Raw genomic sequence first — 22815 nt, forward strand, 5'->3', positions numbered from 1 at the left:
ATTTCTACTTTTTAGTCCACAGACTGAGGAGTTTAGGCCTTGTAGCATACTAACACCACAACTTTATCATTCTTCATTCAACCCAGAAGAATTGTTCAACAGCTAAGACATTGCAAGTACATCACACAAGAATATCAGTATATATCATATAACTAAACAGAGGTTTAGTATAAGCTGTATTAAGTACTATTACGTGTGGTTACATTTCCATATAGCTTCATTCCCCCGTTTCACTTTCATTCATTAACTTTCACTTTCCATTTCACCCATGTATGCGTGATTGTGTGTATGTGTATGTTTAGACTAGTTATGTGTTTGTGATTTAGTTAAATAAAACTTTAGTACACATTCACGTCAGTATTGATTCTGCTTGCAAAGTCTCTAACAATGCGATCACAGCTACATAGCTTTTGAGTAGCACTGTATTCGGTAAAAAAAAGTTGTTATTTTTCTGTGGCCACGATAGACGATCAATACTGAGTGTTCACTGGATGAACAGGTTAATTAATTGTAATATTAACTCTACATCAAGTTAATTATTAATTCCTTCCCCGCCATTGACGGAATTTTCTGGCTTTCCGTGTTTTCACTGTTATACGGTGGTTATACGCTATTATGCTTCTTCTGAAAGAGTGCAGAATCTCCTGATCAAAACACAGGAGAAGAAGCAGAAACAAGCCAGATCATGGGCAAATTCCAAACTGAAGTGTGTATCCCTGTGCCCTACTCCCTTCAGAGCTCTTGAAGTGGGGACTTGGGAGTGAGCAGGGCACTTGTGTGGCATTATTATGTAGCCGTTTTGCACACACTTGGCGAAGGGAGCAACGAAAGACAACGGCTGCGTCCGAAAACTGATAAATGTTGCCTTCGGAGGATGTATTTCAAGGTCGGAAAGCATCAAGACACGTCCGAATGCAATGTTGGTTTCACTTCCTGTCTCCTGAGAAACTATTGAAAAGCAGCATAGATGAATCCTTCACTGCCTTTGATATCCCACAATCCTGTGCTTTCCATTCTGTGACAGTTGAACTAGAAAAATAAAGATGGCGTCTGAAAGTTGTGGTTGGTCATCAGTTTGTGTGTGAATGTACATTTTTGATCAATGTTTTCCCTTTATGATGTCATTTCTAGCGAGAAGTTACTAAATATTCTCTTAGTTTTCACCAAAGCTCGCTCTATTCTGCTGTAGATCATTAAACCGTAACACTGCCTCAGAAGTCAGTCTGAAATCGTGAGGTTCGTAAGGTTTCGTGAGGTTTCTTCATGGGCAAACGCTGCCTGCAACAAGTCACTGCCTACGTTTTCAAATGCAACCAACATAATTTTCTCATTATTTTAACCTGGGATATTCCCATAACAGCGCAGCATCAGTTGAATAGCTGTTCTTATTGCTGTTAACATAATTGTTGCAAATAAATATACATTTTATACCAAAAAAGTTTTTAAACTATGCGTTATATATGTGACCATCGTTCCCTTTGCTAGTGGCCTTGGAAGGGCCCTTCGTGAAGGGATCGAGTTGTTCACTTTGTTTTGGAAAACCCTTACAAAACCCCTCTTCCCGAAGGGCCCTTCAAGGGTGCAAAAATGCCATTTGGAATTTGCCCTATATGTAATCATATGCTTATGAAAATAACATGAATTAATATTAAACAGCATATACATCAAAACTGCCTAAACTTCTGAATCTTGACCAAGGACGACCTAAATGTATAGGGCTGTGAAGCTGTATGTGTTTTATGCGTTTATAAGAAACGCTGGCAGGGAAAGAGTTAACTTATCCAAATATGTATAATTAATAATAATAATATTGCACACCACTCTGCTTATTACACACACACACACTCTGCTTATTACACACACAGGGAGGCGCAGCAGCACACAAACATGCCGAATAAAAATAAAAGGATGTAAAAGATTATTATTGCGTACTAGGGGTGTAACGGTACGAAAAAATCACAGTTCGGTACGTACCTCGGTTTAAAAAGTCACGGTTCGGTTTATTTTCGGTACAGTAAGGGAAAGAAATGCAAACATTAAACTGCAGGTTGTTTATTACTATAAACTTTTTTAACAATTTGTTTACACTTTTTTAAACACTTTTTAATAAAATATATATCAAATAAAAAAAAAGAATAAGAAATAAAATACTGCTGCAAAGTTCTCCACTAAATAAAATACTCTGTCTCAAACCAATATCACATAATAAATATAATGAAAAATATAAATAAATAACTATGATTACAGTGCAGCATTACCAATCCCAGCTTGTAGGCCTGCTCATATTTAAAAATTAAGGCTGGGAATCGATTAAAAAAAAGTATTAATTGCACAATTTGCTGTAATTAATTGCAATTCCTCCAAGCTTGTAATCATCAATAATTAAACTTAGAATCACCTAATTAAATGAAACACCGGGGGAAAAAAGGAACAGAAAATAGCCCTATATTAAAATAATAATATTAAACATAAATATATCAATGTATTAATATTTTTCAATAATCAATCAACATAATAAATTTAAGATTTTTTTTTCTTAATTTTTTTTACTAATTATCAAAATAAAATATAGTCCTACAAAGCTATTATTACCAGAGCATGTGATCAGAGCAGGTCATTTTACCATTGTTGCCCAGCATGACTATACCAGCTCAGCAAACAGAAGTCTACTACTGAGAAATTTCACCTTATTTGAGCGGACTTTGCTTTTCCAGTGCGTGATCGGTACATGATTGGAGTGTTTGGGCCGTTAACGACAGAGCAGAACGCGCAGCGCAAACACGGAGTCGAACATTGAACATTGAACACTGAGCAGAGAGACACACACACACACACACACACACACACACACACACACACACACGGAACGGAGAGCTTTTTGTTCGCCCTGCAGTCGATTTCATTGGTTTAGGTTACAGTGACGACGGGTAAAACTTTAGAATCAGCTGCAGGGCGGGATCAGGGCGGAATTTGCGCTGAACGCGGAGACTTCCGCCACTTAATTTGTTCGTGTGGAAACACGAAAATGTACCTATGTTCCGCACACAAAATATTGCATTCGGTCATTCGGTACACACGTGCACCGAACCGAAAGCCCTGTACCGAAACGGTCCGGTACGAATACACGTACCGTTACACCCCTATTGCGTACACACAAAGATATGGTTGAATTCGGCTTGTCCCGTAGATGGTCTGTTCTTTAACTTCGCACACACGCACACGCACACACACACAGCTTTAGCACGAGCAGATCCGTTTGCGCTCTGGAGTTTAGTTTAGTTTTTCCGATGCAAATTCCTCCATGTAAAAAGCGAATCCGCCATGGCGCGAGTGCAACTGGCTTTTAAAAGGAATGGGAGATGAGACTCTGATTGGTTTATTGTACATTATGCCCAAAACACACCCATTACTCATTAAGAGAATAGGGACGACCCTTTTAGACCATGCGCCGTGACCACCGACCATTTTCCCCACCGCTAAACTAGCAAAAGTGGATTCAGAAACGCCCTAAGTGCACTTGTGCTTTAGACCATGAGCTTAGATCCTTAAAATAGGGCCCAAGGTCTGGATGATGGTGTCAAGTGGACGTGAGAGAGAGAAGCTGCAACAATGTCAAATATGGGGAAAATAATGTGTTTTGAACATTCAAGCATGGAAACCTATTCTAGTAGAGCCCAAAAACTAAATCAAGACTTTGTTAAAGTTTATAATATGGCCTCATTGTTATTCTTCTCGTCATTTCTCGAATCGAATGTCTCGCACATTCACAGATTGCTAATTTACGCATTGCAAAATAAAGTGGATAAAGTTGATCATGTCAAGATTAATTTCATGCTACCTTTGTGGTTTTTTTGGAGCATGAACATGAGCATTTGTATATATGTATAGAAAAGCTTCCTCTAAACGTCTGTACTGAGTTTATCTAGCATCAGTGACGTCAGTTCTGCTGAATCGGCATCTTCCGTTATTAAGCTCTTCTTCCTGTTGATTCAGATCTGGTGAAGACTAAAGTATTTTTACAGCGCTCTTCGACGACTACACTTAAAGAAGTGCGGGTCAAATACATGGATTTTCATCCATAATGAAGTTCATCATCCTCTTCATCTGCGTACCTTTGGTTTACTCAGGTGAGATTCATTTCATAAAGTCGTTTAACCGATGAATTCAACGAGGCCTTCAGCTACTTCTGTGTGTTGAACTCTGTGCTACTCTACTTTTGTTATTTTCAATTAGCTTTTATTTTTATATTTTTAGTGTATATTTTCATGTTAATTTTAGGTGTAATTTTTAGTAATTTCATTATATGCTTTTGTCTTTTTTTTAAAATATTGCTATTTAGGTTTAATTTATTTTTATTTCAGTTTTAGTTTAAGGTAGTTTTATTATAGTTTATTAACATTTTGATTTAGCTTTTATTTTTCATTTATATTTTAATGTGAATTAGTGTATATTTTTATTTATTTTCAGTTAATAATGTTAGTGCTTCAATTTGAACTTTTATTGTTTATTTATAATTTATTGTCAAGGCAACATTTCTAATTTAAGTTTAGTCTAACTTTTTACATTTTATTTATTATTAATTTGATTTGATTTCATCTTTACTTCAGTTAAAAGGTTTTTAATAGTTTCAGTTTCAGGTCTTTTTAATCTGATTCAGTGCTTGTCATTTCCGTTGTGGGTTGAAAGGCAGTTTTTATCTTTAATTTTTTTCTCACTGAAATGTTCAAATATGTTTCAGTATTTTCCAATGACGTCGATCTGTCTCATGCAGGCAGGTCTATTTAAAAGGCAAAAAAACTATAACAAGTCTGAGAATAGTCCTATAAGAATGAATAAAGTTATGCACATTTTAATGTTAATTAACCTGTTAACTGTCACTCCTGATCATGAATGTTTTGGAGTGAAGACCTTTAAAAAACACACACACACACACTCAGCAAATTATTGCAGAAATTAAAGCACTTTGAAACATTGAAGTATAAAAAAGTTTTAGATATTCAGGTTTACTTTAAAGCAAATGTACTGACCTAAACATTTTTATTTTTTATATGTTTTACAAAACAAATACTCTAAATACTCCATATGTTTAACCAAGTTGTGTTTCAAAATTGAAGTTGATGTCTCAAAAAATCTTAGAGTACAATTTGAAATTTTTTAATTTTTAAAGTAGCATTACTATAGTAAAACAATTTTCTATGTCAAAACGGCTTCAAATAGTTAACTTTGAGTGCTTTCTAATGATACCTTAAATACTAAAATATCTGTGCAAAAGTACTGATTTGAAATTAAAAGAAAAAAAGTGAATGACTCAAACAGTAATTTGATTTATGACACTGTAAGTTGCATTTGAAAGCTTTATGTCTTTGTGTTGTTTTGTTCAATGTTTGTTCAGAATATCACCAGTTTATCATCACATACACTGAATTAAATGGAAAGACTGCTGCAGGAACTCCAGAGTTTTCTGCTGTAACGACACTGGATGATCAACAGATCTATTATTATGACAGTAACATAACGAAGCTGATTCCCAAACAGAACTGGATGAATGAGTCTGCATCTGAAGAACTGTGGAAGAAATACACTGTGGTCAGAGAAAAACTACAGCAGATCTTCAAAAACAACAGTCATGATATAATGGAGACATTCAATCAGTCACACGGTGAGTTAAAATGCTTTATACTACATTTTTAAATGTGAAAGATTATCTTGTACATTAAAAAGAGCAGATCTTATGGTATCCCCTTCTCCAGGAGTTCATAGGTATCAGAGGATGTGTGGCTGTGAATGGAATGATGAGACTGGATACTTACAAGGGTTTGATCAGTACGGTTATGATGGAGAGGACTTCATCTTACTGGACCTGATGGAGAACAGATACTTCACACCTGTACCACAGGCAATACCCACAGTGGAGAAGTGGAATAAAGACACAACACAGCTTGAATTTCTGAAACAATACTATGATCATGAGTGTGTTTACTGGCTGAAGGAGTTCTTGAAGTTAAGGAAAGAGGCTCCCAGGATAACAGGTGCCCTTTGTTCACCAAGTAGATCATTTATATACATATATAGTAGGGATGCACTGATACGATTTATCTGCATCATCAAATCATTTTCATTGAACATGGAATGAATCCATTTTTTACAAAGAAACATGAGATGGGAGGAAACAAATACATGTCAATGATCTTGAGCTCTCACCAAACTTTTGCATCTTTTTATATCGGCCTTTTTCATGCTATAGCCGATTAGCCGATATTCTGATGGTTTTATATCTCTCAATATTGGCGGCTGATACATCAGTGCATCTCTAATAATGAGTCATTCTTTGTCTCTTGTTTTAATGAAGCCACCATGAGAAAACAATAGATTTAACTGATCTGATCTGAAGTATTAAATATTTTTCTCACATTTTTCTCAATCTTTTTCAGCTCCTGAAGTGTCTCTGTTACAGAAGGCTCCCTCTTCTCCAGTAGTGTGTCATGCCACAGGTTTCTACCCATCAGGAGTGACTATTTACTGGTTCAGAAATGGACAGGAGCACCATGAGGATGTGGATCTTGGAGATCTTCTGCCAAATGAGGATGAGACCTTCCAGAAGACATCTACCCTTTATGTTACTCCAGACGAATGGAAGAACAACCAGTTCAGTTGTGAGGTGGAGCACCAGGGAAAAACTATCCGGAAGATTCTGACTGAGGATGAGATCAAGAGTAGTAAGTTGTTAATGCAGCATAGTATTTTATGGTTATGCCTCTTTAATTCATAGTTCCCTTTTGATACTCTACTCGTACTGTGTCGCTAGACGCTGTTATGGGGAAAACTCATTTTTCTCCGAATTCTGCAGCCTTTTTAATCACCCAGTGAAACTGCACGGCCATTGGTTCGTGCAGAGTAGTATAACGAACCAATGGCGAGGCAGTGGAGCTGTATGATTAATCGCAATTTACATGTAATCGCACTTAAATCGAGATGGCTTATCGCGATTTTAAAATCGCAAAGGCTGCGATTATTTTTTTTATGCGCAGTTTGTCATTGATGTACGGCTCAGTAAACGCTGCTCTATCTGTTGCCAGCTAGCATGTCCTGAGTAAAAGTGATCAAAAAAACAAACAAAAAAAACACATAATTACTTCTTGTGGCCTGCGTATTCACAACGAGTACAAATAGCGATGCAGATTAACACTAGGCGATTTCTTAGGCAGATATTGACTTGGGACTATATTATGGGGAAGCACAGGCGAAGCACGGCTACTTAGGCGAAGCACAGCTACTTGGGCGCAGACATATCACGCAACACATGAAATCCCACGACTTCCGTCAACATACCGGTGTGAATAGTAGCTGCCTGGCTATTTTCCCTACAGTACATGAATGGCGATGAACATGGCTGATTTTGTGTGAGCCAGAACCATACCTATATACAAGAGTTTACAGAAAATGAGTGGAAATAGAACGACAGGCGGAGGTTGCGATCGCTCAACAGTTGAGGACGTGAGGATGAGAGCCAACACGAACTGGTGGTGTGAATGTGGGGGAATATGCCGACTGAAATAGAGTGTCTGTGCTGTGGCGAGTGGGACAAGTTACTGCTATCGATAACCAGGCTCAACGTGTCAGATCAAGATGAGCGTGCCCGCAGTTGTGTCACAGCTACCGAGGATTTCACGGTGCTGATCCATCCGGCAGTACTCGATTTTTTTTTCCGGTGTGATAAAGTGAACTGGAAAAAACGCCCCACGCCGAATGGACCAAATGGACAGCTGTCCACAGAGTAAGTGATTATTTTAAACATGACGCATGTATAGTAAACTGCTTGTAGCCTTCTCCTCATAGTAGTTATACTAAAACTCCTGAGCCTAACTCGGTGAGAGAAATATAGCTAACTTAGCCCTCAGTCATTTCATTTTACAGGTAACGATAACAGCGATTTTTATTTTAGTTTGGTTGTTCATGCTAAACAGGTTGAATTCAACATGAGGTTATACTAGAGCCCGTCTACGGAGAGCCTTGGCACTTCCTATTAGCCCCATTGTATCGATCTTGGTTGCAGTTCCATTAGAATTCCACTGGAGGTGATCGCGGGCGAGTGCAGACTGAATGGGAGTCAATGGGGCTATACGGCTAAATGTGTATCTTTCACCCGATTGCCTTTGAGAAATCTCATATTTTATTGTAGGTTTTGCAAGTTCAACATGGGTTATAGGTCGAAAGTTGAATGAACGAGTACTTATTTCTTTTCGATTTCTTACAGGTTGAGTTGTTGTTGTCCATAACACGCTAGCATTCTGCTAATGACGTCAGCATTCTGACGTCATTGACATTTTAAAAGACTTTTTAAACCAAATAAGTGACTCTAAAAAATCTAACACCCAGCAATGTGTAATTTCTTTGCATCACCTTTCGAATACAACATTTAAATTACTAGACAAAAAATTATATCCTGAGAAAAGTGGATTTTGAGGGTTTTTCGCCATAGACCTCCATTCATTCTGCACTCGCCTGCGAGCGCCCCCGCATGGACAGAGACGTGTTACTGCAGCCAGTCCAGAAACCGGAAGTAAGCCGAGAGTGCCAATTCTCTTCCTATTAGACATTCTCTGGTTATACTAGAGGAGGCTAACGTTATTTGAACCGTAGTCTATATACAGCTTCTCAGCATCTATCTTACAACCAAATAAAGACACAGATTAACATAAGGAAGAGTAATAAAAGACAACTTACATGTGCACTTTGTTCTGCCTGTGCTTTGAAAATAGATGGGATGGGGACAGCCGTATGTTTCAGACGTAGTACCGTCTTTCTGGGCCCATATTCCATTTTTTCAAAGTAGCTTAGTCCTCCGGTGCAAAATGCTCTTTGCAAACACGATACTGTTTAATTTTGTAGAGAGGCGTTGAAGTACAGATATCCAGAGCAGCTAGCCATTTATTTCTCAGTTCCACATTCGATGGAATTCTGTGAAACATTACATTCGTGTATGTCCTTTGCTTGTTCTCACAACCTTTTGCTACGCAGATAATTACCATGTTTGCTGTAACTGTAGCTGTAACTTCTAAAAAAAAAACAATCCAAAAGCGAAGACACTCGGTGCAGATCACGCGTGTTGTTCTTCTGTGTTTTGACTCCTTGCACACCGGTATGTTGACAGAAGTCGTGGGATTTCATGTGTTGCGTGATATGTCTGCGCCCAAGTAGCAGTGCTTCGCCTGTGCTTCCCCATAATATAGTCCCAAGTCAATATCTGCCTAAGAAATCGCCTAGTGTTAATCTGCATCGCTATTTGTACTCGTTGTGAATACGCAGGCCACAAGAAGTAATTACGTGGTTTTAAAAAAAAAATTTTATCACTTTTACTCAGGACATGCTAGCTGGCAACAAAGGATTCCATTCATTGTGCTAAGCTAAGCTAGCGCCGACCCTGTCAAACTAAAACAATGCATGCACTGAGACAAAAATGCATTTACCCACCTATCTAAATGTATGAAAGAATATGAATAAGCCCTATTTCAAAAAACGGTGGAGTGTTCCTTTAATCCAAGCGTTTCAATCTTCTGTTTATTCAGCTAAAGCGATAGGGATTTCCTGGAATGATGTGCATTATTGCACTTCTGCGGCGGAGAGCGCCCTCTGGCGTTCAAATGGGGCAGTATTTACTACTAATCAGCCGCACTCCACTGACAAGCTGCGCATAAAATACCCGGAGCCTTTGCCAAATCGCGTGCGGTTTTATTGCAATTAATCGTGCAGCCCTACAGAGAAGCCCGCCAGAGCGCGCCAATTCTCAATTCTCCTTCAGCGACGATGACTATCTCTTCGCTGGACTTCGAGACTAAGCTAAAACAGCCTTCTCGTCGTTGAATAAGCCCTCGCAGCAGATAAGATGACTCGGCAACTGCTATTTCCCTCTAAAAGAGCACTTTTCACTGGCGTTTGTTGTAAAATGTCGAACATCTGAACGCCACTTGCCGCGTTCTCGCCTCGCTGTGTTCACAAACTGCTTTCTCTAGAAATCTTCTCCTTCCTCATTCTCACTGCTCTCTTTCTCTCAAGCTGAGGTAAAGAAACAATGGGTTACAAAGCTGAGTGAACGGGTCTAAGCAGGGTTCCTACACAGTTTGGAAAAGTATGGAATTTGATTTGAGTAATTTCCAGGTCTGGAAAAGTATTCCAGACTATTGCCCCTATTTAGTTTTCTATAATAGAAAATTAAGAATTTAATGAACATATACATTTATCATAGAAGTGTGTTTTCGTGGCAGCTGTTTAGTGATTGTCAAACAGGACTGAATTCAAGGTGCACTTTTTCATTATGCAAAAAAGCAGGTTATAAGCGTTTTGGGTTTCTTCTCATGATATTCTTAGCACCGTATTACAGAGACACTAAAAGGATCTTTGCAAAAATATAAAATATACAGACTTTTGTGTGCGCATGAGAAACCATTAAACTTAGCATAGACAATGCACACTGAGCCACCTATTGCACCATCAGCCCATTTCACGGTGTGGTTTCTTGGCTGCCATAGAGTATGTGTTAAACCAGACCTAAGGCCTTGAAATATAATGTACTGCCCTAATGAAAGACAAATTTTGACCACTTTTTTATTTTATTTTTATTTTTTTAAGTACCAGTCTTTTGATAGACCCTTGAACTTGGCAATATTGTGCCATCAGCCCATTTCATGTCATGGTTTCTCCTCCGCCACAGAGGATACATTAAATTGGACATTAGGCCTTGATTTTGGAGGTATTACCCTAAGGAAAGCCAAATTTTGAACAAATGGGCCTATATTTCTATTAATTCATGTGCATATTTGCTCTCTTTTTCTTCATAGTAAGCTGGCAGGGACGCAAAAATAACATAGGTTATAGTATGTAAAACTAGAAATTGTAATGCGTAATTGTAGATTGTAAGCATGCAAAAAATTACTGTGCGCATGTGAATAGTTTCTCGAGGGCACGAAAAAGTTTCTTGTCTGCATGCAAGAGTCTGTATATATACACTACTGTGCAAAAGTCTTAGGCACTTTAGTATTTTCAACCCCCCAAAAAATAGTTTTAAGCCAGTTTTGCTGTAATTTTGCTGTAGTGTGTCAGCTTACATTTCCAAACATTCATTTTGCCATTAATTGTAATAATCCAGTGAGATTTTTGTATGCACAAGGAGTGACAAGAGCCGGTATGATCTGATGTGATTACATGAAGAAGCAGAAAAAAATTGAGACAGACTAAATCCAGAAGAACTGCGGGAACGTCTGCATCCTCACTTTACAGCATTTTTACACAAGTGCCTAAAACGTCTCACAGTACTGTAGCTCTGCAGGAAGGTTTCTTGGCATCTTGGCTTAAAGAAACCTTCCTGCAGAGCTACAGTACTGTGAGACGTTTTAGGCACTTGTGTAAAAATGCTGTAAAGTGAGGATGCTTTCCAAAATAATGTCATAAATAGATTTTATTTATCAAGTAGCTTCTATTAACTGAATCAAATCAATATTTGGTGTGACCACCCTTTGCGTTTCAAACAGCTGTTGTCCAGGTACACTTGCAGATAGCTTATAAAGTAGCTTTGTAGGAAGGTTTCTTCAAGCGTATTGGAGACATTGCCACAGTTCTTCAGTTTTAGTATTTTTTTCTGTTTCTTCATGCAATCCCAGATGGATTCGATGATGGTGAGATCAGATCTCTGTGTGGAGCACCGGCTGTTGTCAGACTCCTTATGCATATTAAAATCTCACTGGATTATTACAATGGCAAAATAAAAGTTTGGAAGTGTAAACTGATATTTCCTACTGACACTACAGCAAAGGATATAAAACAGGGGTGAAAATACAAATTTTGCATTGGAGGTCTCCAACAACAAACGCTTTCATTTTCTCATAATATACATTGTACATCACCATATTTTTCAATGATTTTCAAACAAATAGTCCGATAAATTCAGTTTCTTTAAATCCCTCCTTTCCGCTGCCTGCTCTGCTCTGATTGGCCAGACGGCCCAGTCTGTTGTGATTGGTTGACCGCTTACAGCGCCTGTCAGAAGCTAAACACCCATTACCATAACTGAACTTCAGCTCCGGAGGCTTCCTCAGGCCTCAGCGATTACACACTGTAAAGAAGCGTAAACCTCATTTAGACCTCATGGAGATTTTAGAAGCATTCGTCTAAAGGTTATACTACTGTTGTATCGCTATGGTAATTTTAACCAGACTCTTCACATCCTCATCCTTTGAAAGGGTTTACAAAGAGAATTTGCTTTTGCAGAGCAGAAAACAGCGTCTTCTCGACATGCACAACACGAGGTGATGAATTTACTGACGAAAGGAGCCGTAGAAACGGTCCCACCAGCACAGAGCAGGTCAAGCTTTTACAGCTGTTTCTTCCTCGTCCCCAAGAAAGATGGTGGTCTCAGACCCATCTTTGACCTCAGATGCCTGAATCGCGCCTTCATGAAATCCAGTCACAGTCGCAGCCGCAGTCACGTCACGCAGTCACATTCAGCAGCCCGCGGCCTCCTTCAAAATTGGAGCCTGTCCCACCGTCAGGTCTTTTCAGAGGATTCTGGGCCTCATGGCCTCTACATCTCCAGTACTTCAGCTAGGCCAGCTGCACATGTGGCCCCTACAGTACTGGTTGAAACCTTGATTACCAGCCTATGCCTGGCATCACGGACGCCTACGTATCAAGGTGAACCAGGCCTGTGTCTCAGCCCTGGCCCCTTGGAGGAATCCTCATTGGTTCCACTCTGGCATGGCACTGGGAGCGGTCACCAGAAGGAAGGTGGTCTTCCAACACAGGTTGCAGCCTTTGGCTCCTGGTCAAACGAGGAAAGTCGGCTACACATCAACTGCCTGGAAAAGCTAGCAGTTTGTCGAGCCTTTAAGGCTTTCCTACCACACCTGAAGGGACACCACGTCTTGGTCCGATCGGACAGCATGACAGTGGTGTCACATAAATCGCCAGGGCAGGCTCACCTCGAAACTTCTGTTCAAACTGGTGAAACACCTCCTGGTATGGGCACACCACAACCTGCGCTCTCTGAGAGCAGCGCATGTGCCGGGCAAGCTAAACCAAGGTACAGACATGCTATCTCAAAGCAACGTCCCCTCTTTGCCTCAGAAGACAACTCACTGCCCAACTTATTTTTCATAGAGCAGGGATGCGCTGGCCCACGACTGGCCCAGGCTTCTCCTATACGCTTTTCCCCCGACCGCTCTGATCCCCCAGATCAGAAATTTTTCTGATACTGTAACTGTAACTGTAAATTTGTTTATGTACATTTCTGAAATGCATAACTGATAACATCACTCTGAATTGTAAAGTAGATGCATGCATGTTTGTTAAAGCTGCTTTGAAATGATATGTAATGTGAAAAGCGCTATACAAATAATAAATAAATACATTTGAATTGAAAGAGTCTGGACTAGCCTACTATGCTTATAGCTCCCCCCACTTAGCTCTGCCTAATAATGAATCGCGTTGAAAGCAGACAGGCACACAGCTATGCTGCTCGCGTTTACACTTGCGTGCATGGCAAGGACGTAAGATGCACACAAACGCACCAGGGTCCGATAGAATTAAGTTGGGTGTGAAACCAGACCAATGCTGCGGGGGGAGCCGGCAACAATTGCGCTCGGGCTCGGACCGCAGCAAACGAGCCCAGTGTGAAAGCAGCGTCACCTGCCTCCGCCATTTTTCATATCAAAGCAGTGAAGGCGGGGCGAGGGGGAAGAAAGAGGATAGCAGATTAACCAGCAGGTCATCTCCCTTTCGGCACTTCCTCCGTCCGTGGATGAACGAGAGCTGCACTTACTCAGGGCTTTGAGAATATAGATAGAGCGTTTCACCTCTTTTAGACACATGGAACAGCTTTTTGTATGCTTCGGAGGCCGCACCAAGGGGCATCCGGTCACGAAGCAGAGAATATCTAGATGGATAGTGGATGGATAGCATTTATATGCCTTTTAATTTGGGCGCATCACCTCAGCATTTGCCTGTGCCCATTTTGGTGTTGTCTTCACATGTAGACTGTCATTTTCCTCACAGAATTGTTTAAATTGAGCAGACATGAATTGAGGGCCACAGTCTGATCTGATTGTAAAGGTCAGACTGTGACGACTGAAAACTTTTGATATTAAAGTTTATTGACTGAGCTGATCTCAGTTTGATGTTTTTATTCCTCAGACTCTGTCCACTGGTGTGGTCCTACTGAAGCTGTGATCCGATTGGTCCTCTCTGCTCTGGTGGGCGTGGCTACTGTCATTATTGTGGTTTATGAGATCAGATCCAGAAGAGCTGAAAAAAGATCAAGCACATATTCACACATCAGGTACATAATTGATGTAATTTCTCACAAACCGATTTTTCAGATATATTTGTGAGTTTTAATAATTTATGCCTTTATATGTTTATCTTTTTCAGAAAGTATTGAAATCTAAAGCAGAACGCTGAACTTAAAGTGTGTTCTTGTTCTTCTAGTGTTTGTTTGTGCTTGTGCTCTCTTTCAGTGTCAGATTTTTTAAAAATTCCAATTTGAAAGGCAAATGTTTATATTTCTCTACAAGACACAGATATCAATTAACCACTACTGCTGTATATTTACTCTGTGTTTGCTTGCCTTTAGCAATAAAGCTTTCTCACTCTAAGCTTCAAGAGTCTCTCCATCGTTTCTTACATTTATTATGTCAAGCGCCCCCTGGAGGAATAATAATTTTATGTAAGCAATTAGTGTGCTGTATTGTGAATAAGTCCCTCACGAATGAAGGGTGTGGTTAGACACAACTATAGCCTTTGACTATATTCACAATACAGCACGCCTCAAGTACCTTATTGCTTTTATAAAACGGTTACCAGAAAACGGCAGTAAACGGCCTCATCTCATGGAGCTCATGGAGCAACTACAGCAATTATAATTTTTTTGAGTTTTCATTTGATCCAATAGCGTTTCCACGACTTTCCAAAAGGGGAAATATAGAGAGATTGATTACAGCAGTCAGAAGAGAGAAAGATGTCAAATTAACCGTCTCTCCCTCAGAAACAACCTCGCAGCAGTGTTTACTAGTTTTTCTTTTGTAATGTAATGCCAAGGTAATATAACATAACATATATTGTTATAAATGTACATTTATACAAAATATTAAATATTTAATTTTAAAATTATATATTAAATATGAAAACTTTGTTAGATGTGCGATGTTAATAACTGTGGAAGCTGACTGTTTTGATTGTTTCTCCTCTCAAAGGTCTCTCACGTGACACCTCTTAACAATGATCTGAATCTTTCACATCACCTGTTGTTTACTGGAAAATCCCTGAATAAGCAAAAACTGCTCAGTGCACACTTCTCTTGTTGACCTTTGTAGTCACAGTCACATAGGCCTTAAAAACACATATGGCTTGTATAGTATTCAAACTACTTCTACAATTGTTTTCTATAGAATAAATATTTTAACACTACCCCTCTATATAATGCAAGCATTCTGCCATAGGAACTCAGGTCAATTCGACTGAAGTGTTTCGCATGATAGCAAGGCAAGTTATGCAGTACTTGTTCCTGTTATCTTACGTTAGTAACCGACTGAACGTACTATAGATACGGCTCACTCGTACTGCGTCGCTAGATGCATTGGGAACCCAGTCCAATCGCTATGCTTATAGTTGCGGAATGGCAATCGTTCAAAGGCCTTGGCCCAGGACGCTTGAATAAAGGCCCAGAGGGCAGCAAGGCTAGGTAAGGCGAGGTAATCACCAACATTAAGAGACTCAGACCGTATAGCAGAGCCACAAGGAAGGATTCTAACCTCCTGTGAACATCCCTCACAAACAGCCCTGAGCACTGAGACACACACACCTGCTGAGAACACACACTGCCAGCGCTTCACACGTCATCATACTGTGCACTGAGGCCTCCGAAAACTACTTAGGCTGACCTAGGTTATAAGGATTAAAATAAAATACATATAAATACACTACCAGTCAAAAGTTTGATCTGTAAGATTTTTAATGTTCATTAACATTAATTTGATTAAAAAAAGTAATATTGTGAAATATTATTACAATCCAAAACAGTTTTCTATGTGAATATATAGTAAAGTGTAATTTATTCCTGTGATCAAAGCTGCATTTTCAGCATCATTACTCCAGTCTTCAGTGTCACATGATCCTTCAGAAATCATTCTAATATGATGATTTGTGTCACATCCATAAGAAGGCAGACAAGGTAGAGTGTAACAAACAAACTTTATTAAGTGCAGAGTGAGCGATGCAGGATGAGATGAACGATGAAAGCAATGCTGATAAGGTGAACACTTAGCTGAACTTGAATAATGTCTTTGCAGGTGATGATGATGACGATGAAACACAGGGCGAGTAGACGATGGACAGAGACGATGGGAAACAACTGGACTTCTGGTAAGTAGATCCACAGGTAGGTAATGCAGGAAAGAATCGTGTATAGACGAGACCAGACACTGAGGTACAGGAAACAGTGACTGATAAAGGGAGTGCAATCATGACGTGCAGGTGCCGGTGATCAGAACTCAGGTGACTGTGTTCTGATCACTGCACTGGGCGGAGTGCAGTGATCAGGTGCAGTGGGCGGAAGTGATGACTCTGTTGACTCTGTGACAATACCCCCTCCTCCCCAGTCGGCTCCAGACAGCCGGAAACTGCAACGACGGGGACGACCTCGACCTCTGGGTGCAGGACGAGTAGGATGATCTTGGTGAAACTGGGTAAGAATATCCGAGGATACACTGAAACAGAGTAAGCCCGGTGGTAGACTGGCGAAGAGAATTCTGGGCATACTCCGCCCAGGGAAGGAACCGGCTCCAGCTGTTCTGGTTCTGGTGGCAGTATGACCTCAAGTACCTCCCGATCTCTTGGATCTTACGCTCATTCTGGCTGTTGGTTTGAGGATGAGAACCGGAAGATAAACTGATGAAGACTCCGAGGAGCTTGAAGAAGGCTTTCCAGACACAGGAGATAAACAGACGACCTCGGTCGGAATGACGGAAGACATTGTGGAAAAGTGCTTCGGCTGCTTCGAAGGCTGTAGGCAGACTCTTTAGAGAGATCAATTTGCAGGCTTTGGAAAATCGGTCGACAATGACGAAGATGCAGGTATTGGATTCAGAGGGTGGAAGATCGGTCATGAAGTTGATTCCCAGGTGGGACTATGGGCAATGAGGAATTGGCAGTGGAACCAGTTTGCCTGCTGGCAGTCGACGGGGAGTGTTGGTGATGGCACAGACTGAGCAGCCCTTGAGGTAACGGGAGATATCTTGAGTCACAGAGGGCCACCAGTAGCTTTGACTGAGGAGCGAGAGGGTTCGCTGGCTACCTGGGTGTCCAGAGCCCGTAGAGATGTGAACTGAGTCCAGAAGGGGTAGGCGACAGGATGTTGGTACGTAGATACACCCTTCTGGACCTCCCGGCGGAGCAGGTTCAGTTTGCGTGGCTAGGCAAATGTCTTCGTCTATAGACCAGAGGATGGGACTGACGATTATGGCTAGAGGGAGAATGGGTTCAGGAGTAGAGGGTTCCAGATCAGGTTGATGAAGTCGAGAGAGCATCAGCTTTGGAATTCTTGTGTCCAGGTCGGTAAGTGACTAGGAAGTCAAATCTTGTGAAGAAGAGGGACCATCTGGCTTGACGGGGATTGAGACGACGAGCTTCTCTGAGATATTCAAGGTTTCTATGGTCGGTGATTACTTCAAACTTATGTTTGGCTCCCTCCAGCCAATGTCTCCATTCCTCTAATGCAAGCTTGGTGGCGAGGAGTTCCCTGTTGCCGATGTCACAATTCTGCTCCGCCGGGGACAGCTTTTTGGAGTAGAAGGCACATGGATGGAGTAGTGGGGGGGGGGTTCCCCTTAGTGATGTTACATTTGACACTGAAGCTTCAAAGCACGTATCGAGTATGCAGGTCAATCTCTCATGAAGCTCCGTGCCAGAGCGCGTATTGTTTTCAGAGAAACACGTGATCAACGAGAAACGAAGCCTCATTTTCTTTCCAGTCACGTGAATGCTTCACTTTGCGTGTCGGAATGGTTGAACCCAGACCACTACTCTACAGGTTTTTGGAAGTTTAAGTCCATTTACTAACTTTTTTTAAAATTTATAAATAAGCCTATATGTTACATGATCATATTCTGACATAAACAGCATAGAAACCATTAATAATAACCATAATTTACTTGCATCAAGCAACTCGTATTTTTATAATTAGTATTAATATAATTGTTACAATTAATTTATAATTTTAATCACACTTTATGTGAATTATATTATCAGAAAACTGAACATTTAGTGCAGTCAGGCTTTTATTTGTGTTTAATGGATAAAACAATGGAGGTGAAATACGCACTCGGGTTTATGGCTGCTATAAATTTGACCTGCCACAAGATGGCGGCTGTTCTCTACACTCTTGATGCCTCGAATCTTTTCCAGGAACAATCAGGGGAAAGCCTCATTGCTTCATGAGGCTTCATTTGCCCATCCCTAGTTCCCCTGCCGCTGCAAAAGTACTGCTCCCACTCCTGTAGATGAAGCATCCACTTCTACGGTGAACGGTAACACAGGATTAGGATGGATGAGGATAGGAGCGGTGGCAAAAGCTTCTTTGAGGGTGGCAAAGGCAGTGGTGGCTTCTGGGTTCCAGGACAGAGACTTGGGCCGGGTTTTGAGGAGTGAAGTCAGGGGAGAGCTGAGAAGACTGTTGTTGTGAATGAATCTACAGTAAATGTTTGCAAATCTGATGAATCTCTGAAGTTTTTTGATGGTGACGGGTTGAGGCCAGGTCCGGATGGCTTCCACCTTCCTCTGGTCCATCTGGATACCTCGTTGGTCTATGATGTACCCGAGAAATTGGACAGTGGAGGTGTGGAACTCGCATTTCTTTAATTTCAGATAGAGGAGATGTTCTCTGAGGCGCTGGAGGGCCTGCTTCACATGTTGACTGTGTTCGTTAAGGTTCTTGGAGAATATCAGGATATCGTCGATATAGACAATGACAAATCGATGAAGGAAATCTCAGAATATCTTGTTCATGTAACCTTGGAAGACTGAAGGAGCATTGGACAGACCATAGGGCATGACCCGGTATTCATAGTGCCCAGAGGGCGTCACGAAGGCTGTCTTCCATTTGTCTCCCTTGTGGATACAAATTAAATTGTTGGCACTTCGCAGATCCAACTTGGAGAATACACATGCACCACATAACTGTTCCAGGGCAGAGGAAGGGGATAACTGTAATTGATGGTCTGTGAGTTGAGAGTCCGGTAATCAATGCATGGCCGCAAGCCTCCGTCCTTCTTAACCACAAAAAAGAAACTGGACGTGGCAGGGGACGTTGAAATATGAATGAAATCCTGTCGGAGTGCTTCCTTGATGTACTCCTCCATGGCCTTCTGTTCCGGGATGGACAGGGGATAGACTCGACCCTTGGGTAGAGTTGCCCCAGGTAGCAGGTTGATGGCACAGTCCCATGGCCGATGCGGTGGTAATTGCATTGCCAACCACTTGCTGAACACATCCTGGAATGCCCGGTATTTAGGAGGAATCTCCATCTTCTTATCGGAATCAGGACTCTCAATGGAGGTGGAATTCAAGGCGACGGATGAAATTCCTGAACAGAACTAAGAAGGATGATCAGGAACTTTGATCACAGGTGTTAGGCAGGCTAGGTGACAGGATCTGCCCCACTGAAGAATCTCACCAGTATTCCAGTTGATCAGCAGTTCATGTTGGAGCATCCACGGGCGTCCCAGGATGATATCCATGGTGGATCCTTCCAACACCAAGAACGACATGTCCTCGGAATGTAGGCAACCGATGCGGAGCATCATGGTGGGGGAGAAGTGACAGATACGACCACAAACCAGCAACTTACCCAGGAAGGTGTGAATCTCTAGGTTCTGCGGACAGCGTTTTCTCTTGACATTGAGCCTTTGTAGGAGGTTGTGGGAGATGAAGTTACTCGCTGAGCCGGAATCGATGAGAGCTTGTGCTGGAACAGTTGAACAGGACGTTACAAGGGTTAGTGTGGTACGGTTCAGAGATGCAATTTTCGGAGAAAGTTGGATGGTACTCACTGCTGGGCATGGAGGTCGAAAGGGACAACTGGAAATGATATTTCCTTCTCCCCCACAGTACAAACATAGATAATTTAACCACCTCCTTTGACGCTCCGCCGGTGTAAGATGGTAAGTATCTACCTGCATGGGTTCTGGTGTTGGAAGGGTGGCAGATGGTACCTGAGGCGGAGGATGCAAAGCGGGTTGGAATGATGAGCAAGCAGTAAGTCGTTGGGCAACTCGGATAGATTTCTGGATGAAGTTCTCTAATCCCATATTATCATCGTGAACAACCATTAGTTGACGAATCTCAGGATCTAAACCTTGACGATAGGCAGTGAGAAGAGCTGTTTCATTCCATCCACTTGCCACTGCAAGTGTACGGAAGTGCAAGGTGTAGGAACCCACCGATTGTTTACCTTGTCGAAGGTGAAAAAGTTGATCATGGACGTATAGAGTGGACGACCGAAGACTTTTTTTTAAATGTCTTAGAAATGCAGAAATTGACTTAGTAACGGGAATTTCAGCTTGCCATAGCACTTGAGCCCACAGAAGAGCATGACCGGAGAGGAGTGAGATCACAAACGCTATGTGCGCTCGATCGGTGGTGTAAAGATGAGGTTGCATCTCGAAGTGTAGGTTGCCCTGTAGAATAAACCCGCTGCAATCCTCCGCCTCGCCGCAGTATGTAGCTGGCCGGGCCATGGGACTGGCAGAGGCAGCAGGTGAAGAAGTGGTGGGTGGTGGAGGAAGTGACTGATGAACTGCGTTCACCAATTCAGCGATCCATGACAGCAGTGCTCGTGCTCTGCATGTTGTTGGTCTGGTCTTCTACTTCACTTTACGCCCAAACCACACCTATGAGTAATGAAGCTACTTCAGACCAACCCATTTATGATTTGCATCGGGCGCAAGAGTCATTTATCCCGCCGGTATAATAGCAACAACACCCGAGATCCGTCCACAAAGTTACTTGCGTTTCGCGTTTGATACTTGCGTTTCAGATCGCTAAAATAGGGCCCTATGAAGGATCGCCATCAAGTGGAAAGCAGATCAAGCTTCACCAGCCACAGAGTAGGCTCTGGCTGCTAAGGCAGATGTGGCCCTGCAAGGTTTAGCGTGGTGAACAAGGCAGAAAGACGCGGCAATGGCGTCCTCCAGGAATTCCTGTAGCCTTTTTTCTCTGCGGCGTCAACAGTGGTGAGGGCGGGCGAAGCAAAAGAGTTGACACAGGCCAAGTGGGAGCGCCATGACTTTTCGGGAAAGAATGGAGCAGTTCTGCAGGAACCGCTCATCAAGGCGGCTGTGGGCAGGCTCTTACAGGGCCACTACAAGCCAAGTTCTTCATCAGCCTTGGTCAGGAAACTGATAAGTTTGGCGTCCAGACCAGGCCTGACATCAACTGGCTTCTTAGGTGGCAGGGGGCAGAGTCCTCCATGGAGTTCAACCACTCCTTCGCATCATAAGTTGCCAATGACATGGTGAATGTCATTAGTGAATTCCTCCTCGGAAACCTGAGAAATAGACCAAAACGCTCACACCAGATGTGGGTGCTGGTCTTCGCAGGAGAAGGAATCCCCTTGTGAAGAGTGGGAAGAGTGATGTACCCGGGTGTGGTGAGCAGGACGAGACGCTCGCACAACAAGAGCAATTTGTCTCGATGAGCGCGGCTTCAGCGTGGGCACAGCCCAGTCAGGTAATGCACTCACAGTGCTCATCCGAGGAGTGCGTGAGAGCCCTGCATGTGCCACCTTCATGGCCTGGCGAGCAGAAGGCTGCATGAGACAAATACATATAATTGGAAAATACTGAAACAATTTCTAAAACAAAAATACTGAAAAGATTTCAGTGCAGCTTCAACAAATCAAAATCCTGCTTTTCAGTTCAAGAACAAGTTCTATTATCCTGGATATTATACAAGATGTTTGAGAAAATATTACATATCAGATTAAAAAAAAACTCTTAGTTTCTGTCTGTTCAACACATGGAAGTAGGCCTTGTTGAAAGAGAATTCGTAGTTAAAATTACATCACAAAATGAATCTTACCTGAGTAAACCAAAGGCTTGTAGATGAAGAAAAGGATTATTAACCTCATTGCAGATGAAAAAACATTGGGTCCCACTTTATATTAAGTGGCTTTAAGTACTATGTACTTACATTGAAATTAATCATTTGATACAATGTACTTATTGTGTAACTACATATTTTTACATTGTACTTACATTAAAAAAATTCCTGCATGTAATTACAGCTGTAATTAATTTATGTAATTACATTTGTAATTACACAGTTGACCCTTCCCTTACACCTTAAACCTACCCAATCCACCACACCTGTCCCTAACCTTACCTGTATCACTCCTCAATAGCAGCAAAAGTGTTTTACAATACAACATGAACACAATAAGTACATTGTACTTATTTTTTGATGTAAGTACATAGTACTTAAAGGACAAGTTTGGTATTTTACACTTAAAGCCCTGTTTACAGATCGTTTCTGATGAAATAGAATGGTTAAGATTAAAATTTGGACACATGCTGCTGTCCTGAGAATTTTAGGTTTATTTCGCTCCCCCCCCCCCCACCTACACAATGGCAGTCTATGTGCACTGGAACAATCCTTCCTAAAATGCATTAAACTTTCGTTTACAAAGACGTGAAACTCACCGAGTGGTCAGGGGTGTTCACTGATATGCTCACACAAAAATCGCTGCAAAAGATGCTCTCCAACAGGTTTTATCGT

General features: G+C 41.5%; 1 protein-coding gene and 2 long non-coding RNA genes across 5 annotated transcripts; 1 reads left to right on the forward strand and 2 right to left on the reverse strand.

Moving 5' to 3' along the window:
* Nucleotides 1-3815: 3815 nt before the first annotated feature.
* LOC311085284 (major histocompatibility complex class I-related gene protein-like) lies at nt 3816-15200 on the forward strand. 2 transcript variants are annotated; one of them, XM_084117718.1, is made up of 6 exons: nt 3816-4127; nt 5393-5659; nt 5751-6029; nt 6432-6716; nt 14182-14326; nt 14419-15200. In XM_084117718.1, the coding sequence occupies exons 1-6, from the start codon at nt 4082-4084 to the stop codon at nt 14426-14428; spliced, it is 1032 nt and encodes a 343-aa protein (XP_083973844.1). In that variant the 5' UTR covers nt 3816-4081; the 3' UTR covers nt 14429-15200. The 2 variants fall into 2 exon arrangements, with proteins under 2 accessions (XP_083973844.1, XP_083973843.1); XM_084117717.1 differs by having other exon boundaries at nt 14182-15200.
* LOC311085292 lies at nt 5341-11295 on the reverse strand. 2 transcript variants are annotated; one of them, XR_014606778.1, is made up of 4 exons: nt 8725-11295; nt 6411-6695; nt 5811-5885; nt 5341-5565 (listed from the first exon to the last, which is right to left on the reverse strand). It is a non-coding gene; the product is annotated as an uncharacterized lncRNA (long non-coding RNA). The 2 variants fall into 2 exon arrangements; XR_014606779.1 differs by having other exon boundaries at nt 5811-5947.
* Nucleotides 15201-18322: 3122 nt separating the features above from the next.
* LOC311085291 lies at nt 18323-22280 on the reverse strand. The gene is made up of 3 exons (XR_014606777.1): nt 22120-22280; nt 21021-21847; nt 18323-20878 (listed from the first exon to the last, which is right to left on the reverse strand). It is a non-coding gene; the product is annotated as an uncharacterized lncRNA (long non-coding RNA).
* Between the last annotated feature and the right edge of the window lie 535 nt (nt 22281-22815).

This window comes from Abramis brama (genome assembly GCF_963993115.1).
Source record: "Abramis brama genome assembly, chromosome: 6".
Classification (NCBI taxonomy): Eukaryota; Metazoa; Chordata; class Actinopteri; order Cypriniformes; family Leuciscidae; genus Abramis; species Abramis brama.

Coding starts and splice junctions, on each gene's coding strand:
- LOC311085284 (XM_084117717.1), top strand. CDS start 4,082: ATGAAGTTCATCATCCTCTTCATCTGCGTACCTTTGGTTTACTCAG. Junction 4,128..5,392: donor CGTACCTTTGGTTTACTCAG/GTGAGATTCATT, acceptor ATGTTTGTTCAG/AATATCACCAGTTTATCATC. Junction 6,030..6,431: donor AGAGGCTCCCAGGATAACAG/GTGCCCTTTGTT, acceptor AATCTTTTTCAG/CTCCTGAAGTGTCTCTGTTA.